Source organism: Bos mutus, chromosome 20, assembly GCF_027580195.1.
Source record: "Bos mutus isolate GX-2022 chromosome 20, NWIPB_WYAK_1.1, whole genome shotgun sequence".
NCBI lineage: Eukaryota > Metazoa > Chordata > Mammalia > Artiodactyla > Bovidae > Bos > Bos mutus.
Genome location: NC_091636.1, coordinates 6,449,178 through 6,470,992, shown reverse-complemented (window position 1 = coordinate 6,470,992; position 21,815 = coordinate 6,449,178). Strand labels below are relative to the sequence as shown.

At 38.2% G+C, this 21,815-nt stretch overlaps 1 protein-coding gene across 4 annotated transcripts in view; it reads right to left on the bottom strand.

Moving 5' to 3' along the window:
* Nucleotides 1–107: 107 nt before the first annotated feature.
* Nucleotides 108–21,815, bottom strand: part of FAM169A (family with sequence similarity 169 member A) — a 65,885-nt gene continuing 44,177 nt past the window's right edge. For all 4 annotated transcript variants that reach the window (XM_005899785.2, XM_070357438.1, XM_070357439.1 and 1 more), the window contains 7 exons: nucleotides 21,668–21,796; nucleotides 18,966–19,078; nucleotides 15,718–15,757; nucleotides 15,072–15,222; nucleotides 10,152–10,308; nucleotides 7,093–7,296; nucleotides 108–5,147 (listed from right to left, as the gene is read on the bottom strand). In XM_005899785.2, the coding sequence (XP_005899847.1) occupies nucleotides 4,599–5,147; nucleotides 7,093–7,296; nucleotides 10,152–10,308; nucleotides 15,072–15,222; nucleotides 15,718–15,757; nucleotides 18,966–19,078; nucleotides 21,668–21,796 (1,343 nt within the window). In that variant the 3' untranslated portion in view covers nucleotides 108–4,598. The remainder of the gene's footprint in view (nucleotides 5,148–7,092; nucleotides 7,297–10,151; nucleotides 10,309–15,071; nucleotides 15,223–15,717; nucleotides 15,758–18,965; nucleotides 19,079–21,667; nucleotides 21,797–21,815) is intronic.

Here is a 21,815-nt window from a genome sequence, read left to right as displayed (position 1 = left end):
TAAAAATCAATTGATTAAAAAATATTATAGAAATATCTTACTTCAACAGTATTTGCATTAATGAGTGGTACTATGCAGTGCAGACCTGTCATTTAAAAAAAGGAAAAGCCAGTATAGCTGAAAATACCTTTTATCATAAAGGTTAGTGCACATTTAAATGTGAAGAATAGGCCAAGCAACTTTGTCATGTCTAAGACCTTACCTTAGGTCTTCTCCTCACTGTAGATTATTAATCCAAAGACATGCAGCATTAACACATTTTAATGAAAATACTTTAAAAGTGTACGAGAGATGGCACATTACACTATAAAGTTCAAAAGAATGATAGTAAGTCAGAGAATTAGTATCTTAAACATTTTTCCCTTCTCATTCATCATATATAATACCGTATACTTGGAACTAAATTTTCTACTCAAGACGCATAAAAAAAATAAACCAAAATGTTTATACTTTTAGCATTGTCTATATTCTAAACTTAGGGTCAGTTCAATTCAGTTCAGTCGCTCAGTCGTGTCTGAGTTGGTGTCCATCACCAACTCCTGGAGTTCACTCAAACTCAACGTCCATCGAGTCGGTGATGCCATCCAGCCATCTCATCCTCTGTCGTCCCCTTTTCTTCCTGCCCCCAATCGCTCCCAGCATCAGTCTTTTCCAATGAGTCAACTCTTCGCATGAGGTGGCCAAAGTACTAGAGTTTCTTAGGGTAGCATATTTATATTTTTAGAATGGTAAAAATTAAGTAATTCCAGATAAAATAGTTTTAAAAAGACTGCACTAATGCCCTTAAAAGGAAATAAATATATTTGCAGTTACTTAGATAATATTAAGAAGGTCATGTTTTAGTCAAAAGCACATCTGTGATCTGAGTATGTTTGTGACTGAGCTTTAGTGTGTTTATATATTGTATTAATTTATAATCACATTAATTTTTTTCAATTCTGTTTATTTTTTTTAAAGTCTGTCTTGAAAGTACAACCATTGTGATTAATTGTGGCTTTAACAAAATCAGTGTAAACAAATCCAGTATCTAAACACATCTTCACCAATGAAATTAGGGAAAAGGGAAGGTATTTCAAAACATAGACAATCACAAAATATAGGTTTAATTACTACTGTTAAAATTGGAAAAAAAAAAAAAAAACTACCAAGAAAACAAACATAAGTACTTGAGTAAGTCTTGCTATTCCAAAGAATGTAACATCTTTCCTAAGTTCTATAAGCAGTAGGTAGAAGTTCTGGAACACACAAACACTTAGGAAAAGAAAGGCTAGTTCCTTGGGAATGACTATCCAGTATGATACAATTACTTCAGGATAACATAAGAGGAACCTACCTTACAATCAGATTTTAACAAATGATTTTGCCACTAATAGAAATGGGGAACGAGTGAATGACAAGTTTTGCAGGGTGAAACAAAATAGACTAAAGGTAAGCACTGGATACAGAGCTGAGGTTTGCTTATTTTTCACAACCAAAAATAAGCAAGTTAACGATCTTGTACAAATAAAGCTTGATACTAAGTATGTAAAGAGAAGCATAAACATTACTAACTAGCCACACCCATGGAAGGCTGGGTTAACACCTTAAACACAGTACCGCCACTAGTGGGCAAACAAGGCAGAATGTCTAAAATACTGTTACACAGATGAGTCATGTTAGTATAAATTCTTTATTTACATTAAGATCTGTCTCAGTTTGCTGGTGTGACCAAACCTTAGAAGGTAATCCCTAAGGGTAAAGCAGAATGTAAGAGCAGATATTCAGGTACCAGATAAACGCTCAACTTGATGCAATCATAAACCTTCAAAATATTTTTCTAAAGTCACTGAAACCATTTTAGGTGGTGTTCTGGTGGTCAGTTAAAAGTGAACCATTAATCACTAGTAGTTTTTATCCTTGCCATAATTCTCTGCACTGAGTGGAAACACCATGAATATAGACACATTTTAAGTAGTAGAAGATTGACATTCTGTCATGCTATTTTTGATTTTATAAAAAAATCATAATAGACCCTCTCTCTCAAAAGTTGTAGAGGAACTTTATAATAAATTCTTAAATATATTTCTGTGATGTCTAGCAATAAACTTGAAAGTAGGACTAAAATGTTGCTAATAACTGTCTGCTTTATATTACACAAGGAAATATATATGTATTTACACAAACTGCAGTGAACTCCCTTCTCCACACATAAGACTTCTAAACAGAAAAAAGCAGTTCACAAAGAACTCTAAGAATGTGACTGGACACTCAACTACCTGGTTGAAATCAGATTTCAGTCCTCTGTAATTCTGTTTTTCTAATGCCTTTTGCAAAAACTACAAGTAATCTGATTAAGTTTTATTTAGAGTCCTAACTGAGGATAAATTTTGTTATAAATTCTACACTTACTCACTGAGCATAGAACTCATTGTTACTGAACATGAAAGTTAGGTTTTCTCCCTGTGAGTTAGATTTTTTCCATGTGACTTAACTTTTTTCCCTCTGCTATCTATAAACTCCAAAATACCATTTTCTGTCAGAGATAATATGTGACAGAATTTTTCTTGTGTGAACAAAAATTCTGAAACTTGATTAAAATGCGCTTATGGTTTAAGAATAAACCAAACAAGTTTAAGTATAAATTTATACAGCGAGTCCTTAGTGATCACATATGAATATCCATTTCTTTTCTGTAAACTCAGCAACTATATTCACACATCAAAAGATGTCAGTGAGCTCAGTCTTAAACTACATCTTGTTAAAACTATTTTAAAGAACAATGAAGAATCCAAGTTAAAAAAAGGTCAATGTTAGGTTTTTAAATCTGTTTTAAGAAATTAAAAATGGAAAGGTTTAAGAATTTACTGAATCTATTTCCCTAACTGTGGTATTAACAAAAATTTCTCACAAAATGTATAAAATAGCATAAACATTCAATACGTACACTAGCATTCGTCACTTATTCTTTCACTTGACTAGCATTTGTTAAGAAAACAAATGGCCAAAGTGCTTAATTTTCATTTAGAATGGAATAATCTGGGCTAACTCTGACCATAATATTAAAGAAAATGGAGGGGACACAGTACTCAAATTTTTACATGAATAAGGAGGGTTTGCTATTTTGCCTACTGAAGATTTTACCTCAACTTTAAATCTTCCTAAAATGCCAACAGCCCAAAATAAAATTTAGTATCACCTAACTGTAGACTGAATAAACCTTCAACATCAATACTTGACACCTCAAATAATGACACAAAACCATAACACTTTTCATGTAAGGACCAAGCAGTTTTAAAAACAATCTAAATGGTCTCAAAGCATTCTCAAACTTGAATGAAAATTTGAGCACACGTAATACTTTCAAAGAATAGGACTGTTTTAAGATTCTCTTTGGATTTGAACGACCATTTTGTTCACTTTTAAATAAATTACTATACAAAAATAAACAACTGAGGGTGTGTTTTTAAATTTTTTGTTTTTGGTTTTCCCAGGCAAAGGCCTTTGCTATGGCAACACAATGTACACACAGGCTAGCCTGTAACTTCTCTGCACAGAACAAATCAAGGGTGAGCAAGCTCACAGGGACTAGACTCTTGCAACTACGGCTCCCAGGGCCACTCACTCCTGCCATCTAGGCCTACGACTGGGGCGCAGTTCTAAACTTACCAAAAATGGAAGCCAAGGGCACAAGCTGGTAGGCAGGCAGAGAGATCTTTGGACAGGAGTCACTCCGTCAGTTAGGGAAGTGGACAAAAGCTGAGGGGAATATAAACAAGATTCTAGAATAAAGGCAGTGTCAGGATTAAGGAGAACCCTTTAGGAAGGGTTCTCATACTTCTGAAGTATACATGTTAATTGGGTGAGAACAAAAATACAACCCCCAGCTTCAAAAGAAATTTTAAATAATTATGCTAGTGCCTACACACTAGAGTTAAATCCGGAGCAGTACTGTTAATATCAGATGTTATCAAGAGTGAAGTGGAAACAGATTATGTTTGTATTTCTCCACAGACAAGTCAAAGGAAGAAACTGCACCTACAATCAAGAACTAAGAGGTCAAAAATACCACCTTCGAAAACCTCTGACCATAAATTGCTGAATTTGTGCTCTCATTTGAAGTTACTTTGACCCTAATTTACTGATCTTTTTGTTTAAGCATGCCTAGTTTTAAAAAATGGTGATTAGTTTTGAAATTTAAGATAAAACTTCTAGAACCTTCACCAAGATTACTATTAAAACCCTTAGTATAAAAGATGTCTGTGATCCTTACAATTGATGGAAGCCCTACTACTTTCATAGTTTTTAAATTTCTATTTTCTGAAATAATAATGGTCAGATATCTCCAACTGCTAAAGAAAATACAGTATGATCTGGTTTCCCCAAATTGAAACATGGTTAATAGAAATTAAAAAAAAATTGTATTTACACAAAAATAGCCTGAAAAAAAGAATAGTGAATCCTAGGATCTACTGGGGAGGGAAAAGCAGCATCATAAATAAGTTCAACTTGAAAATTTGGAATTTTTGTCCTGTGCCCCATGCTATTTATTAATCGCCGTATTTTAAAAACAACAATTTTATTACAAAGAAGAGGTTTTATCATCTGCATTTCTTCCTCATTCAGGTCAGCTTGGCTTTCTTCTTTGCGGGTCCTTTATGCCCTTTGGCCTTTCTTCTCAAATTCCGCCTGTCAACCACAGGCACTTCCACTTCTATCTCCTCGGAGCTGCTGTCCACAGTCTTTTCTGTTGATTGTGTCAACTGATCCAGTTGCTCAGAAGATGCTTCAGACTGCTCCTCTGACAGGTTCTTCTGTCCTGCATTCTGTGAAAACGGCACATCTTCAAGTTCAACCTCTATCAGAGAGCTCTGAGGCAGAGCTGCAGATGATTCCTGGGGCTCGGCAACCCCCTCCTCACCCTGGTCTTCCAATGAGGCAGTAGTGTTGGGTGACACATTTTCAGGGATCGATTCCTCAGAAAATTCAGCAATCACAGAGTTTGGAAAAGCGCTGTCAGACCGGTCTTCATTTGGGATAGTAGCCACATTGTCTGAACTCCCAAAATGTGCTTTCTTTCTTGAAACTAGAGGCAGCTTCTCTTCGGTGTGCCCCTTGTCATCAGACGGACCTTCATCTAGCAACGTTTCTGAGTCAGTTGCATGTGAAGTCTAAAAACAAAAAATCCAGTGAACAACTTTTGTAATAAAGTTCTTACAAAAATTATTCTCAGGCACTAATATGCAACGACCCTGAACCACATTTTAAAGAATTTAGGACTCACTACTTTTGTCAATCATGTGCACATATTCTCTGAATATAGCTCAATTTCTTAAAAACTGTATTACATGATAATTTGGATTCATTAAGTGCTTGCTTTAAAGATGCAATTAAAGTAATGATTTTACCTCAAAAAGTATTTAAGGCTCTTAAACTTTCCATCAAGATTCTTCAAAACCATGAATCAACTCAAAAGTGTTTAGTTTCTTGATGTTACTGAAGCCAGAACCAAGAATCCTGGGACTTGACACTGTGCTACCCCACTGGGTTTGACTATTAGCTGATGGATGGGGTTTCCCAGGCGGTGCTAGCCATAAAGAACCCACCAGCCTGTGCAGGAGATGTAAGAGATGCGGGTTCGATCCCTGCGTCAGGAAGATCTCCTGGAAGAGGGCTGGCAACGCACTCCAATATGCTTGCCTGGAGAATCCCACGATCAGAGGAGCCCAATGGGCTACGGTCCACAGGGTCTCAAAGAGTCGGACACAAATGAATGGACTTAGCAGGCAGGAAGGCAGTGAAAATTCTACTCAGGTAATTACATGAGACACCAATAAAATAATGCTATATAAGAGTTTTTTAGACTTGAATATTCAAAACTAGAAATTAAATGTCCTTTCAGATGTCACATACGCACGCAAGTATTACTCAGCCATAAAAAAGGAATGAAATCTTGTCATTTGCAACAACATGGATGGATCTACACAGTACTATGCCAAGTGAAATAAGTCAAAGAAAAAACCCATATGATCTCATTTATATGTGGAATCTAAAAAACGAAACAAAATGAAAACAGACTCAGATTAAGACAGCAAATGGGCGCTTGCCAGAGGGTAGGGAGTGAGGGGACTGAAACAGGTAAAGGGGATTAAGAGGTACAAACTTCCAGTTACAAACTAAACCACAGGGATGGAATATACAGCGTAAGGAATATGTCAATAATACTGTAATAATTTTGTGTGGGGACAGATAGTTAATAGACTTACACTTTACATTTAGGTGATCATGTTATAACATATGCAAAATCAAATCACTATGTAGTACACATGAAATCAATGCTGTACATCAACTGTATTTCAATAAAAATATTTCTTTAAAATATCATATCAACTTTTCCCCACTAATCAATCCAATTAAAACAAATGAAATGACTGTACCCGTTATAGACCAGCAATAGGTAATTCAAATATTTGCACGCATGCCTGCTAAGTCACTTCGGTTGTGTCTGACTCTTTGTGACCCTATGTACTGTAGATCCACCAGGCTCCTCTGTCCATGGGATTCTCCAGGCAAGAACCCAAAGTGGGGTGCCATTCCCGTCTCTAGGGCAACTTCCAGACCCAGGGACTGGGAAAGAGGCACCCAGGTCTCTCATGTCTCCTGCACTGGCAGGTGGTTCTTTACCACTAGCGCCACCTGGTGGATAGTATTTAGGTGTGTTAGTTACTCAGTCGTGTCTGACTCTATGACCCCATGGGCTGTAGCCCTCCAGGCTCCTCTGTTCATGGAATTCTCCAGGCAAGAATACTGGAGTGGGTTGCCATTTCCTTTTTCAAGTATTTAGGTAAATAACGCTTTATCCATTTTTCCAAGCATTTCCTAAATTTACAAAGTAAAACTCATTTTGTTACCATAAGTCAGATATGAATGAAGTTACAAAGATTTGAATTTATATTACTGATCACATCTGCTCAAAATATCCAATGTAGTATAATTTATTTTTCCTAAAGGACTGTACACGCTAAAATAGAGGAAAATATATATCCTACACTGCCCCAGCTGAGTCACCAAGGCTGGACACTGTAACCACAAAAAGTTAGGTTATTTTTCTATTACCTTATCCTGTGCAACACCCTCAAGGGGTTGTGAAGAGTCTACCACCAGTGGAGCAAGATTCGGAGAGTCTTCACTGGAATTAAAAGACTGCAATTTTAATTCTTCATCTAAAACTTCACTAGTAGAGTCCTCCTCTTCTGTTATGAGTGAAGTCTTAAGAGTATCATCTATTATCTCACCATTCATAGGCTCTAATGCAGATTCCTACACAATTGAGCAAAAAAGAAGGACAAAATTACAGATTAACTTACTTGTCATGCAACGTGGGTCCATTCTCAATACCTCCCTATCATTCACTAGGACTCAAGATACAGTCTACTACATTACTGGGCATAGGTTAAGGAACAGCAGAGTCAGGAAGAGAACAGAACCCCTAAGCAGCCCATTTCCCTCTGTGTTCATGGAGAATGATGCAGTGAAGAGACCCTACCTCCTTCTCCCTCTTCCTCCTTACAGGGCAGTCACAGGAAGAACCTTTTCGGTAAAAAGTTATCAGAGAAAATCTAAATTTGGTGCTGGCTCTTTACAGAACATCAGCTGTTCAGTAGTTGGAATCTTTGGGGTCTGAGGAAGTCACAGTTCAGCATGCCTGGGAAGGAAGCACTATCAGATCTGTGGCAGGCTGAGTTTGGGTAAAGCTTCTTGCTGGGAGAAGAGAGTCCCCAACCTCAGTGAGCTCACTGTACAGTTAATAAAGGGTTGTCTCTAAACAATCCTGCCCCTTAAATCACATTAAAATATGGAAAAGTGATTTGATAACACAAGGTCTCCAATTTCTGAAACTCTTCCTCTGATGTTTAATCAATTTACAAGACTTCCATTCATGTCTAATATTTCTAATTAATACTAGTGACATTATAATAATTAGAAATCATTTTACATTTAAAAATTAGAATACTGATACACTCGAATTTTTAAAAATAGACTTGGCTGGATTGTATAGAATCCCTGATATCATATAATGAATATTTTCCTAAGGGATATTTAAATCAGAGACTTAGAAAACTTAATCTGGGGAATTCCCTGGTGGTCCAGTGGCTGAGAATCAGTGCTCCCAATGCAGGAGCCCAGGTCTGATCAGGGGGTCAGGGAATCAGATCCCACATGCCTCAACTAAAGGTCCCACATGCCACAACTAAGACCTGGTACAGCCAAATTAATTAATTAATTTAAAAAACCACATAGATTTAAAAAAAAAAAGAAAAATTAATCTGGCCAGAGTATAAAGAATAAACTGCACACAGAAGGTAATTAAAATAAAACTCACAAAAGGACCAACTAGGGTAGAAGAAATGTTAAAAAGATGAAAACAAGAAAGATACAGTAAAAGATTTTGTAAAAAATTGAATTTTGGTGAGTAACTACAAGAGAGAAACAAAAGAAAAAAACTCATGTCCTTCAAGTTCTAGGTTTGGGAATAGAATGAAAAATAGGAAACAGGAAAAGCAGAGTGAGTACACTGTACAGTGAGCTCACTGAGGTTGGGGCCTCTCTTTTCCCAGCAAGAAGCTTTACCCAAACTCAGCCTGCCACAAATCTGATAGTGCTTCCTTCCCAGGCATGCTTCTCAGTAGAGAAGCGATAGGCAAGAACAGAGATTAAATTTAAGATGATAAAAGACATCTGTCTAAACAGAAATACTCAGAAGGCAGGTAATATTATGAGATCATAGTCTGGATCAATATTCAAAGTCTAGAGTTACTGGTCACCCCCACAGAGACAATCATTCTGTCTAAAGACTAGATGCATTTCCAAAAAAAAAAAATGAACAAAAGGGCAGAAGGTCAAGAACTGAGTCTTCTAGAATGCCCACAAAGACAGGGGAAAAAGGAAAAAAACCAACAGGCAACAGAACAGTCAAAAACCAAATGCATGAAACCAAACCAAACTCCAGAAAGAGGTTACCTAGAAAGCAGAACCCAGTAGTGCTATAAAGCCAGGGGATCAGAAAGCCTAGAGGGAGAGAGAGTGGACAGCCTCAGCAAGGGCAGCCACTGGAGAGCAGTGAGAGCGTCACTGGTAAGCCACTACAGGAGGCGCTCACAGGTACTGCTGGGCAGAGTCGGCTCACGTGCAGTATGTACAGTGTAACCTTAAGTTTTTAATAAAGGAAAAAACCACACAAAGATACATTCCCATAATCATCTAGAAGCAGATAAATTTTGTTTTTAAAACATGTATTTCCCCAATTTAAATCAGTAATGCAGTTTCACTTTCTTAGCTCCTGGTTGGACTTGACAAACAGGTAAAATGTTTTTAAAGAAACTTAAGCATGTCTGAAAGAAAAAATAAGGAATCTGTAAAACACTAAAGATATTAAAGAAAAAGAAGAGAAGGACGGGAACTAGAGAAGATGAAAAAAGAAAAATAATTGAGGAGCTGCAGAAATCAAGCCAGAGAAAGAGAGTTTTTACTCAGTCAAAAAGTTATTTTCTTACTTGTTTTCTAGTAATTAAACAAAAAAAGAATTTAGTTATTTTTTAGGAATTTGTAAATCAACTGTAAGTAAAAATACATTATTTTTTCTAAACAACTAATTCTATCCTTATATCCAAAATCAGGTGGATTTAGGGCTTGTTGGACCTAAAGGCATTCTAATTGGTTTTCTAAGGTAGGCTTTGAACAGTCACATCATTTGTGTCACTTCTTAAAGTTTATGTTTAATTCTACAAATTGATTTAAATTTTAAACACACTGAGAGGACATTACTATCTAAACATCTTCTACTTTACCTCTGTAATATGTCAAGCTTTATAAATTCAGTTAGAAATATAAAATACTTATAACTTTATCCTTCACTACCTGACTTTGCTTTAGACATATGTGCTTTTTAACATTACAATTTCTACTAAGAGTCTTTATGCTTTTCCAACAATATGCGACTAAGTTAAAAGTTACCTCCATTCATTTTATTAAATAAATAAATCTCAGGAATCCAAAAAGGAGGGGATATATGTATACATATAGCTGATTCACTTTACTGTACAGCAAAATAACACAACATTGTAAAGCAACTATATTCCAATAAAAATTAATTTAAAAAAAAGTGAATCACTCACCTTTTCACCTTCTTGCTTTTCCAGGCCTGGCTGGGTTTCTGGTGCTGGTTGAACATCTTTATCACTACTTTCATCCTCAAATTCAATCACACTCTGTTCGGGTTCTTCTTCCAAGAATTCTTCTGAGCTCTCTGAGGTGCGTGCAGTAGACTCCAATCTAGGAAACCAAGGAAAAACATTTTCACTTATTTTATTAAAGACAATCAGGTGCCACAGGTTACACTCATACAAAATGGCAAACTTTAATTAATTAATGATTTTATTGGAGTACAGCTGACTGACAATGTTGTGTTAGTTTCTGCTATACAGAAAAGTGCATCAGTTATGCATATACATATATGCAATCTTCAGATGGCAAACCTAACTGGTAAATGTTGCATGTGTTCTGACTACTGACTGGCCATTACCCATCTCTCTCCCTCTTTTTGGGTCTCCCTATTCCTTAAGACACAACAATATTGAAATTAGGCCAGTTAATAACCCTGAAATGGCTCTAAATGTTCAAATGAAAGAAAGAGTCACATATTTCTTACTTTAAATCAAAACCTTGCCAGAAGTGACTAAATTTATAAAGGCACATTGAAAGCTGAGACAGGCAGAAAGCTAAGTCTCTTGTGCCAAATAGCCAAGCTGTGAATGCAAACCAAAAGTTCTTGAGAAAAAAAAAAATCAACAGTGCTACTCCAAGTGAACACGCCAATGATAAGAAAGCAAAACAACCTTATTGCTGATCTAGAGAAAAAGGTATAGTGGTCTGGACAGAAGATCAAACCAATCTCAACATTCCCTTAGCCAACGCCTAATCCAGAACAAGGCCCTAAATCTATTCATTTCCACGAAGGCTGAGAGAGGTAAGGATGCTGCAGAAAATAAGCATGAAGCTAGTAGAGAGGCTGGTTCATGAGACTGAAGGAAAGACGTTATCTCCATGATAGTGCCAGGTAAAGCAACCAGCGCTGATACAGAAGCTCTATCAAGTGAGCTAGAAGATCTAGAGCTAAGATAACGAACGAAAGTGGCTACAGTAAACAACAGACTTTCCAACGCAGACAAAAAGAGCATGTCATCTAAGACTTTCAGAGCAAGAAGAGAATAGTCAATACCTGGCTTTAAGTTTCCAAGGACAGGCTGACTCCTGTTAGGCACTCATGCAGTTGACACCAATGCTCATTTACCATTCTGAAAACCCTAGGGCCCTTAAGAATTATCTACTCTGCCTGTCCTCTGTAAAGGGAACAGCACAGCTTGGGTGACAGCACAGCTGCTGACAACATCGTTTACTGAGTATCTTAAGGCTACTGTTAAGACCTACTACTCCGGGGGAAAAAAAGTTCCTTCTAAATATGACTGCTCATTGACAATGTAACTGGTCACCCAAGAGCTCTGATGGAGATGCATAATGAGGTTCATGTTATTTTCATGTCTGCTAACAGAACATCCATTCTGCAGTCCACAGATCAAGGAATCACTTCAATTCTAAAGCCTTATTACTTAAGAATTACAGTTCATAAGGCTACAGCTGTCAAAGATACAGATTCCTCTTATTAATCTGGGCAAAGTCAACTGAAAACCCTCTGGGAAGGATTCACCATTCTAGATGCCACTATGAACACTTATGATTCATGGGCAGAGGTCAAAATATCAACATTACAAGGAGTTTGGAAGAAGCTGATTCCAACTATCATGGATGACTGTGAGAGGTTCAAGACTTCAGTGGTGGAAGTCACTGCAGATGTGGTAGAAACAGCAAGAGAACTAAAAGGAGAAGGAGAGCCTAAAAATATGATTGAACTGCTGCAATCTCAGGTTAAAACTGTAATGGATGAGGAGCTGCTTAATGTAGATGAGCAAAGAAAGTGATTCCATCTCGAGATGGAATCCACTCGTGAAGACGCTATGAAGATTGGTGAAATAACAAAGGATTTAGACTATGACATAAACTTAGTTGAGGAAGCTGCATCAGGGTTTGAGAGGACGGACTCCAATTTTGCAAGAATTTCCACTGTGGGTAAAATGCTATCAAGCAGCCTTGCATGTTCCAGAGAAATCATTAGTGAAAGGAAGAAGTCAGCCAATCTACATGGCAAAGTTCATGGCTGTCTAACTAAAGAAAGGGCCAAGGTCACCCCAACCTTCAGCAACCACCTCCCTGGTCAGTCAGCAGCCATCAACACTGAGGCAAGACTCTACACCAGCAAAAAGATTATGACTCATTAAAGGCTCAGGCGATGGTTACCATTTTTTTTTTTTTTTTTTACCAATAAAGTATTTTTAAATTAATGAATATACTTTTTCCTTAAAGACATATACTATAGTACAGTGTAAACATAACTTTTATGTGCACTGGAAAACTCAAAAAATGTCGTGACCTGCCTTATTGTGATGGTTGCTTTATTGTGGTACCGTGGAACTGAATCTACATCTCTGGAGTACGCCTATATATAATACCCCTTTCATTCTCAAAAATACCATTTGGGGCAATAAATGATATGGCTTAGTTCTACTTCTGAAATGCCTTTCAAACAAATCCACAACTTTCTATTCCCATTCTCATCTTCCTTCTTCAAGCCCTATTCTCTCTGGACACTATAACTTCTTCCCAACTCATGTTGAGACTAGCAGTACATACATTCTTTAGTAAGGTTTAAAGAGCTATGTTTCTTTCTTTCTATCTATACCTGTGACAGTCCAGCTCTGAAAATTCTGATATACCCCTATGGATTGCAGAATAAAGCACACATCCTCTCAAAGTCTAACATGACCAGACCTTTATATTTTTCCTTTCACTAGATGCTGAGGCTGAAACTTGAATACTTTGGCCACCTGATGCAAAGGACTGACTCACTGGAAAAGATCTTGGTGCTGGGAAAGATTGAAGGCAGCAAGAGAAGGTGACGACAGAGGATGAGATGGTTGGATGGCATCACTGACTCAATGGACATGAGTTTGAGCACCGGGAGTTGGTGATGGACAGGGAAGCCCGGTGTGCTGCAGTCGATGGGGTCGCAAAGAGTCGGACACGACTGAGCAACTGAACTGACTGCGATGCTACCATTTACCTATGTATCAGTTTTCCTTACCAACACCCCTCCCAGTTTGGTGCCTTTGCTCACATTATTCCTGCAGTCTAGAACTGCATGGTACAATACGGTAGCCACAGGACACTTGCGATTATTTATAATACAGTAAATAAAACTAAGTGAAATAAAACACTCAGCTCCTCAGTTGCTCTAGCCACACTTCAGTGCTCAGTGACACGCACACTGAGTAGAGGCTGCCGTGCTGGGCAGGGAGACACAGAACACGCCCACCGTGCCAGAAGTTCTCTGAACAGCCCTGGTGTAGAGCGAGGTTCAGCAAACTTTTCTTTTAGGTTTCGTGGGACACATGGTCTCTGAACACTCACTCACTCCACCACTGTAAAGCAAAAGCAACCACAGCAAGCACGTAAACTCGTACAGGGATGTGGTGCAGGAACGTTTTACTCACGAGAGGTGGTGGGCCAGACTGGCCTGTAGACCACAGTGTGTGAAACTTCGAGCTAGAAAACTCTTCTTTCCCAAATATGCTTGTTGAGTTCCTACTCATCCCTGAAGCCCTGGCCCAAATGTCAAATTTCTCCACCCCCTCCATTAGAGTCAATCACGCTCTCCTTTGTATCCACAGCACTTTCACTTCTATTATTGTATTACAATCTACCTTGCAGCTCTCTCAACCTGTGTCACAGGTACAGACACGTGTATTAGAGACTACTGCTGCAGTCCATGGGGTCGCTAAGAGTCGGACACGACTGAGGGACTCCACTTTCACTTTTCACTTTCATGCATTGGAGAAGGAAATGGCAACCCACTCCAGTGTTCTTGCCTGGAGAATCCCAGGGACAGGAGAGCCTGGTGGGCTGCCGTCTATGGGGTCGCACAAAGTCAGACATGACTGAAGCGACTTAGCAGCAGCAGTAGCAGCAGACAAGGGTAAAGATGACATATTGTTCTTCATAGATTAAGCATTTAGTCTCATTGCTACTATTTTATGAAAAGCTAAAGAAAAATTCCACAACAGTTCTGTGATGTGTAATTTAAAATGTGCTATTACATTCCCTTCTAAAAAGGGTATTATATCAAAATGTTACTCAGTGGGAAAAAAACATAATTATCTAAACTCTTATTACTCTTTTCACAAATAAATTTTTCTTTAAAATGGCAGATTTTTCATTAAAATATAACATTTACATAATTATCCAAATTTAAAATTATATACAGAATTAAATTAGCATAGCTACAGAATACTTTACCTGAGAATAATTTTATAGCCAAGATGGCAAAGCTATGAATGGTTGACTCAAGAACAGTTAGTAAGACTATCAGAGCAAAAGCTTAATTTAACTATAATATTCAAAATCTTGCTTTTTTTAAATAGGAAAATAAGGTTTTGATCCAAGGGTTCTGTTGATTCAGCAGACTATTAAGTTTCTGGAGGAGCTGATGATTTCATTTATGGCAATTACTAATTTATGTTATTTTCTATAATCTAGTAAGATAAGTCCATTATAAAGTAAAATTGAGGGTTTCTTAAATTGACTAAACTTCAGGATTACTAAAAACCACAGCTACTGTCAATTTCAAAGCTGACAATAAACGGCTCATTTGAGATACTTTAATCACTAGAAGATTCTTCTGGATTTTCACACAAGAGACTAAAACATCAGTTTATTCTACTCTCTTACTAGCAACTTCTCCCTATAATACTGTCAATGTGACACTTTTTAAGTGTAATCAATAATCTTGTTGAAGAACTCAAATACAAACTTCTACACCAAGGTCATTTACTACACAAATAATATAAAAAATGCCACCTTAAAAACTAAATACTATGAAAATAAGAGGACACAAAATAATGACAGTAAGATAAACAATGCTTTACTTGTTCACTGAAGCTGTGGGAGAAGTCTGAGGAGTCTTTTCATCTTCCCCTTGAGAACTACTAAACTCGGAATCCTGAAACCGCTTTCCAATCTTTGGCCGCTTTAGATGGCTACTTCGAGTACGAGTGGAAACAGGTGTTTTATCATGACCTGAAAAAAAAACAGCAAGCCCATAGTTAATTGACTGTGTAGTCAAAGAATTACCCATTAATTATACACAGAAATGCAAGAGCTAAGCCAGTTTAACTATATCACCACAATTTCACACTTCCTATCACATCAGGCTAGGAAATCATATCAGTGACATATTTTAAATTATGAAATAATCTTAAAGTCAGTATTCATTCCTCACATATCTGTGTTACCTTGAGCTCTGCAAAGTATTTGTGCATTTTCACTTAGATTCTCTTCCAATAATCTTGAGAAATAAACAAGGCAGACGTTATGGTCCCTCTTTTACAGGTAAGGGAATGAAAAAAAAGAGGTACGATAGCTTATCTGTTCACACAGCAGAATCAGTGGTACCAGAACCCCGACCTAGATATTAGAGGTGTGTAAGTCTTTATACTAAGGGACACACACACACACACACTTAATTCTAACACTCTCAAACACTTCAACTAATAGACCAGCTGAATTTCTTACCTTCAGAAGTACTTGCAAAGGCATCTTTTAGAGAATCAATCTAAAACAGAGATACACATCAAAACCAAAAGTTTTAGACCCTTTTTCCTTCCTATGCATCTACTTCAGTTTCAGAGAAAACCTTTTAAAGACTTTTTCAAATAGCACCTTTTGTATTCATCATCCATCAGTTAAGAAGGCTCACTTAAGAAGCAAAAAGGCCATCTTACAGCTTCAGTTTATTATGAGCCTAAGCACTTGTGAAACCCCCTAATATGCAAGACTGATACACACTGGGGTTTCCAAGTGTTCTGTCCGCAGCTCCTTCTCAGTCCAAATCCTCCTGGGTAATCGTATCTACCACCTTTACTTTAACATCTCCTTGCTGATGAATCCAAATATGCAACTTAATTTCCCCAACTTCTTTCCTGATTTTCAAAGCTCTATTTCTAATGAAATCTCTCTCCAGTGAATTCTCCAACCCAATTTCCTATCCAATCTGTCCCAAACTAAACTCTCATATTTAATCACTATTATTCTCTATCTTGGTTATTGGCAATAACAATTTAGTACGCTATTCCAATCAAAGACCTGTGGGGCAGTAACGACTTCTTGTCCTTCGTTCAACCAACCACAAGCCTGTCCATTAGGACACTGAAAAATCTCTCAAAACTGCCCCCTCTTTGGTATTACCAATGCTGCAATTTGGGCATTTATCATCCTTAACATGAAGGTGTACACCTTAAATATGTATAATTTTTGTTGATTATACCTCAATAAAGCTAAAATATAATGTAGTTAAAATAAACAAAATCACTTCCCCATGTGGTTACTAATAAAGAGTTTAATATGAGAAATATTTTCCTTGATTAAAATATTACAGTAATATGAAGAATTTCTAAAATGAAAGAAAATCTAATTTATATCGCCAACCTTTACAGTACAGTGAAATTTTAATGTTCTCATTAAAATGACACAAATTATTTGGCTTAATATTAAAGTAAATCATTGCTCTCACTAAATGTATGAAACAAATAGATTTTTCTACTTTCCCTCATTTTATGATATCTGATCAATAATAAAGTAATTTGAATATAAATGAGGAATTTGGAATGCAACATAATACAACGGCTTATTCTGAAGCCTGAAATTCCAAAGGTAGGAAAAAAAAACTGAACTCCTTATATATATTGTATTATTTATATTATCCTTAAAAATGTTTTCAAAATTTTTTCTCAAATAGTCATCACTCATGCTAATTAAGACAGAAGAAGAGAGGCACAAATAATTCCCCAAAGCACTGGTCGTTGAAATGCATGTGCATTTACACAGACATATTCAACACTCACTAAAAATATATTCAGATACCCACATACAAAATAATTATGACTATATTAAAACCTTCCCTGGTGGCTCAGCTGGTAAAGAATCCACCTGCAATGCAGGAAGACCCAGGTTCGATCTTTGGGTCAGGAAGATCCCCTGGAGAAAGGAATAGCAACCCACTCCAGTATTCTTGCCTGGAGAATCCCATGGACAGAGGAGCCTGGCAGGCTACAGATATGGGGTTGCAAGAGTCGGACATGAGTGAGTGACTAACCAATGTAATAATAATGTAAAAGCTACCACAACAAAATGCTGTAAAAAATAAACCTCTAGGATCCCACCAACGAACCGGTATTTTAAGTAATATCAAGTAGGTTTCAGAGAAGTACCTGGTAAGTCCTCTGGAATTCAGTAAGGGGAACTGCCCTCTACTTTCAGGTTACCTAGTATTTGCAAAGTGCACTACATTCCACGGTGACTTAACACATATAGCCTCAAACTTCCCCCAAATAACTTCACAACATTTGACCTATTTCACTTCAAGAAATTTATCTGTGCAAGGAAATAATTACATTTGCACAAAGATGCATGTATAACTGTGTTCATGGTTGGGCCATTTATAAAAAACAAGTATAATATGTTAAGGAAATAAATGCTAGTATTTATATAGAATAGTGTGCTGCTGCTGCTAAGTCGCTTCAGTCGTGTCCGACTCTGTGCGACCCCACAATCGGCAGCCCACCAGGCTCCCCCGTCCCTGGGATTCTCCAGGCAAGAACACTGGAGTGGGTTGCCATTTCCTTCTCCAATGCATGAAAGTGAAGTCGCTCAGTCATGTCCGACCCTCAGCGACCCCATGGACTGCAACCTACCAGGCTCCTCCATCCATGGGATTTTCTAGGCAAGAGTACTGGAGTGGGGCGCCAATAGTGTGCTACCTAACAACAATGATTTAATACAGTAATGACAGGGTTCTCTGGTGACTCAGTGGTAAAGAATCTGCCTGCCAGCGGAGGAGAAATGGGTTTGATTCCTGTTCCAGGAAGATCCCACATGCCACAGAGCGACTAAGCCCATGCTTCACAACTACTGACCCTGTGCTCTAGAACGTGGAAGCCACAACTACCGAGCCCACATGCTGCAACCACTGAAGCCTGTGCTCCCTGGAGCCCCGGCTCTGCAACCAGAGAAGCCAGCGCAAAAAGAAGCCCTCGCGCTGCAGCAAAGAGCAGCTCCCACTTGCTGCAACTGCAGAACAGCCCACCCAGCAACGAAGACCAGCACAGCCATAAATAAATAAATAAAATTAAAAAAAAAAAAAAGTAATGACACAGAAAATGCTTACAATATTATGTCAATGGAGAAAAGCAGTTAGAAGCATGTATGAAAGTGAATGAAAGTCGCTCAGTCATGTCCGACTCTTTGTGACCCCATAGACTATACACACAATGGAATACTCCAGGCCAGAATACTGGAGTGGTAGCTGTTCCCTTCTCCAGGGGATCTTCCCAACCCAGGGATCAAACACAGCTCTCCCACATTGCAGGCGGATTCTTTACCAGCTTGTGGCTGATAAAGCCACCTTGTGGCTCACAAGGAAGCCCAGTTAGAAGCATAAAAGAATAAAAACAGAAATGAAACATACATACATACATGTTTCATAATATGTATTAAGTACATATACAAAAATGTTAGTTGCTAGATCTAGGGTAACAGAATTATAGATTTTTATTTTCTTCTGTACTACTTCATGTATTCCAAATTATTTTTCAAAGAAAATTAAATCTTAGAAACCAATTAACAAAAAAGGCCAAGTAACACAGTAGAAGTTACCTAAGTCTGCTGAATGAACAATAACATTTATAAAGTTAAGTAGTAGCTGAACTTCTTTTTTAGAAAAAGCACACTTGGTATTTCCTGTGGTAAACACACATTGTACCTACAGTTAGCTGCATCTCACTAGACTGACTGTCTTCAGCTCTAGCTTCATATTCTGGAACAGAGGCAAGACTGTATTCTCCAGATGTAGATCTTTTAGCTTCATTTTGAGAAATTGCTGTGTGAAAAAGAATTTTTAAAATTTTAACCCAGTTAGTATTTGGTTTTAATTGTCACATTCTTTGTACGGATTTTTACAAAAGCCCTAAACAAGGGTATTAATATTCAGATGTGGGATATCCCTTCACCAATATCTTACAATGAAACCTTAAAAGAGTTTTAAATAGTTTAGCTGTTATTTAGCAACTTTAAAGAGAGATGCATAAGACTGAGTACTACCTTTGATCCCCTGATGCCTATTCTGTGCTGAATAACCTGTGTTCATTTCTTACCCACCAATTTCTACTGGACTACTGAGCTATATTCTATTGGGTTACTCTAGGTCTTCTTACTAATAATGACATAAATGTTTAAATATAACACAAATTCCAACTTTAGAAAAGAAGGTCTATTACTAGAGAGATCACATGACAACACATTGGACTACTCTGGACTATAAGACCATCATTCAGTTCAGTTGCTCAGTCGTGTCCGACTCTTTGCGACCCCATGAATCCCAGCACACCAGGCCTCCCTGTCCATCACCAACTCCCGGAGTTCACTGAGACTCACGTCCATCAAGTCAGTGATGCCATCTCATCCAGGATGTCATCTCATCCTCTGTCATCCCCTTCTCCTCCTGCCCTCAATCCCTCCCAGCATCAAGGTCTTTTCCAACAAGTCAACTCTTCGCATGAGGTGGCCAAACTATTGGAGTTTCAGCCTCAGCATCAGTCCTTCCAATGAACACCCAAGTGGTCTCCTTTAGGATGGACTGGTTGGACCTCCTTGCAATCCAAGGGACTCTCAAGAGTCTTCTGCACTCAGCTTTCTTCACAGTCCAACTCTCACATCCATACGTGACCACTGGAAAAACCATAGCCTTGACTAGACGGACCTTTGTTGGCAAAGTAATGTCTCTGCTTTTCAATATGCTATCTAGGTTGGTCATAACTTTCCTTCCAAGGAGTAAGCATCTTTTAATTTCATGGCTGCAATCACCATCTGTAGTGATTCTGGAGCCCACAAAAATAAAGTCTGACACTGTTTCCCCATCTATTTCCTATGAAGTGATGGGACCAGATGCCATGATGTTAGTCTTCTGAATGTTGAGCTTTAAGCCAACTTTTTCACTCTCCTCTTTCACCTTCATCAAGAGGCTTTTTAGTTCCTCTTCACTTTCTGCCATAAGGGTGGTGTCATATGCATATCTGAGGTTATTGATATTTCTCCCAGCAATCTTGATTCCAGCTTGTGCTTCTCCCAGCCCAGCGTTTCTCATGTTGTACTCTGCATATAAGTTAAATAAGCAGGGTGACAATATACAGCCTTGACGTACTCCTTTTCCTATTTGGAACCAGTCTGTTGTTCCATGTCCAGTTCTAACTGTTGCTTCCTGATCTGCATACAGGTTTCTCAAGAGGCAGGTCAGGTGGTCTGGTATTCCCATCTCTTGAAGAATTTTCCAGTTTATTGTGATCCACACAGTCAAAGGCTTTGGTATAGTCAATAAAGCAGAAATAGATGTTTTTCTGGAACTCTCTTGATTTTTCTGAACCATAATCACAGAAAACTAGCCAGTCTGATCACACAGACCACAGCCTTGTCTAACTCAATGAAACTAAGCCACGCCGTGTGGGACCACCCAAGACGGACGGGTCATGGTGGAAAGGTCTGACAGAATGTGGTCCACTGGAGAAGGGAATGGCAAAACACTTCAGTATTCTTGCCTTGAGAACCCCATATGAACAGTATGAAAAGGCAAAATGATAGGATACTGAAAGAGAACTCCCCCAGGTCCGTAGGTGCCCAATATGCTATAGGAGATCAGTGGAGAAATAACTCAAGAATGAAGGGATGGAGCCAAAGCAAAAACAATACCCAGTTGTGGATGTGACTGGTGATAGAAGCAAGGTCTGATGCTGTAAAGAGCAATACTGCATAGGAACCTGGAATGTCAGGTCCATGAATCAAGGCAAATTGGAAGTGGTCAAACAGGAGATGGCAAGAGTGAATGTCAACATTCTAGGATTCAGCGAACTGAAATGGACTGGAATGGGTGAATTTAACTCAGATGATCATTATATCTACTACTGTGGGCAGGAATCCCTTAGAAGAAATGGAGTAGCCATCATGGTCAACAAAAGAGTCGGAAATGCAGTACTTGGATGCAATCTCAAAAATGACAGAATGATCTCTGTTCGTTTCCAAGGCAAACCATTCAATATCACAGTGATCCAAGTCTATGCCCCAACCAGTAACGTTGAAGAAGCTTAAGTTGAACGGTTCTATGAAGACGTATAAGACCTTTTAGAACTAACACCCAAAAAACATGTCCTTTTCATCATAGGGGACTGGAAGGCAAAAGTAGGAAGTCAAGAAACACCTGGAGTAACAGGCAAATTTGGCCTTGGGGTACGGAATGAAGCAGGGCAAAGGCTAATAAAGTTTTGCCAAGAAAACGCACTGGTCATAGCAAACACCCTCTTCCAACAACACAAGAGAAGACTCTACACATGGACATCACCAGATGGGCAACACTGAAATCAGCCCATCATTAGGCAATGCTTCTACACTAGACTTGTGTCCAAACTGAAAACAGTCTTACCTGTAATTTTAAGAGTTTCTCTTTGTAACGCTCTGGTGATTGGTATTCTCTGGTACCAGTGTCCAACACCTTCAACTTCCCAAAGCAGTTCATGGTCTCCTGGATATTTTTCAAAGTACTGGTTGCAAGCTGAAACACACATTGAAAC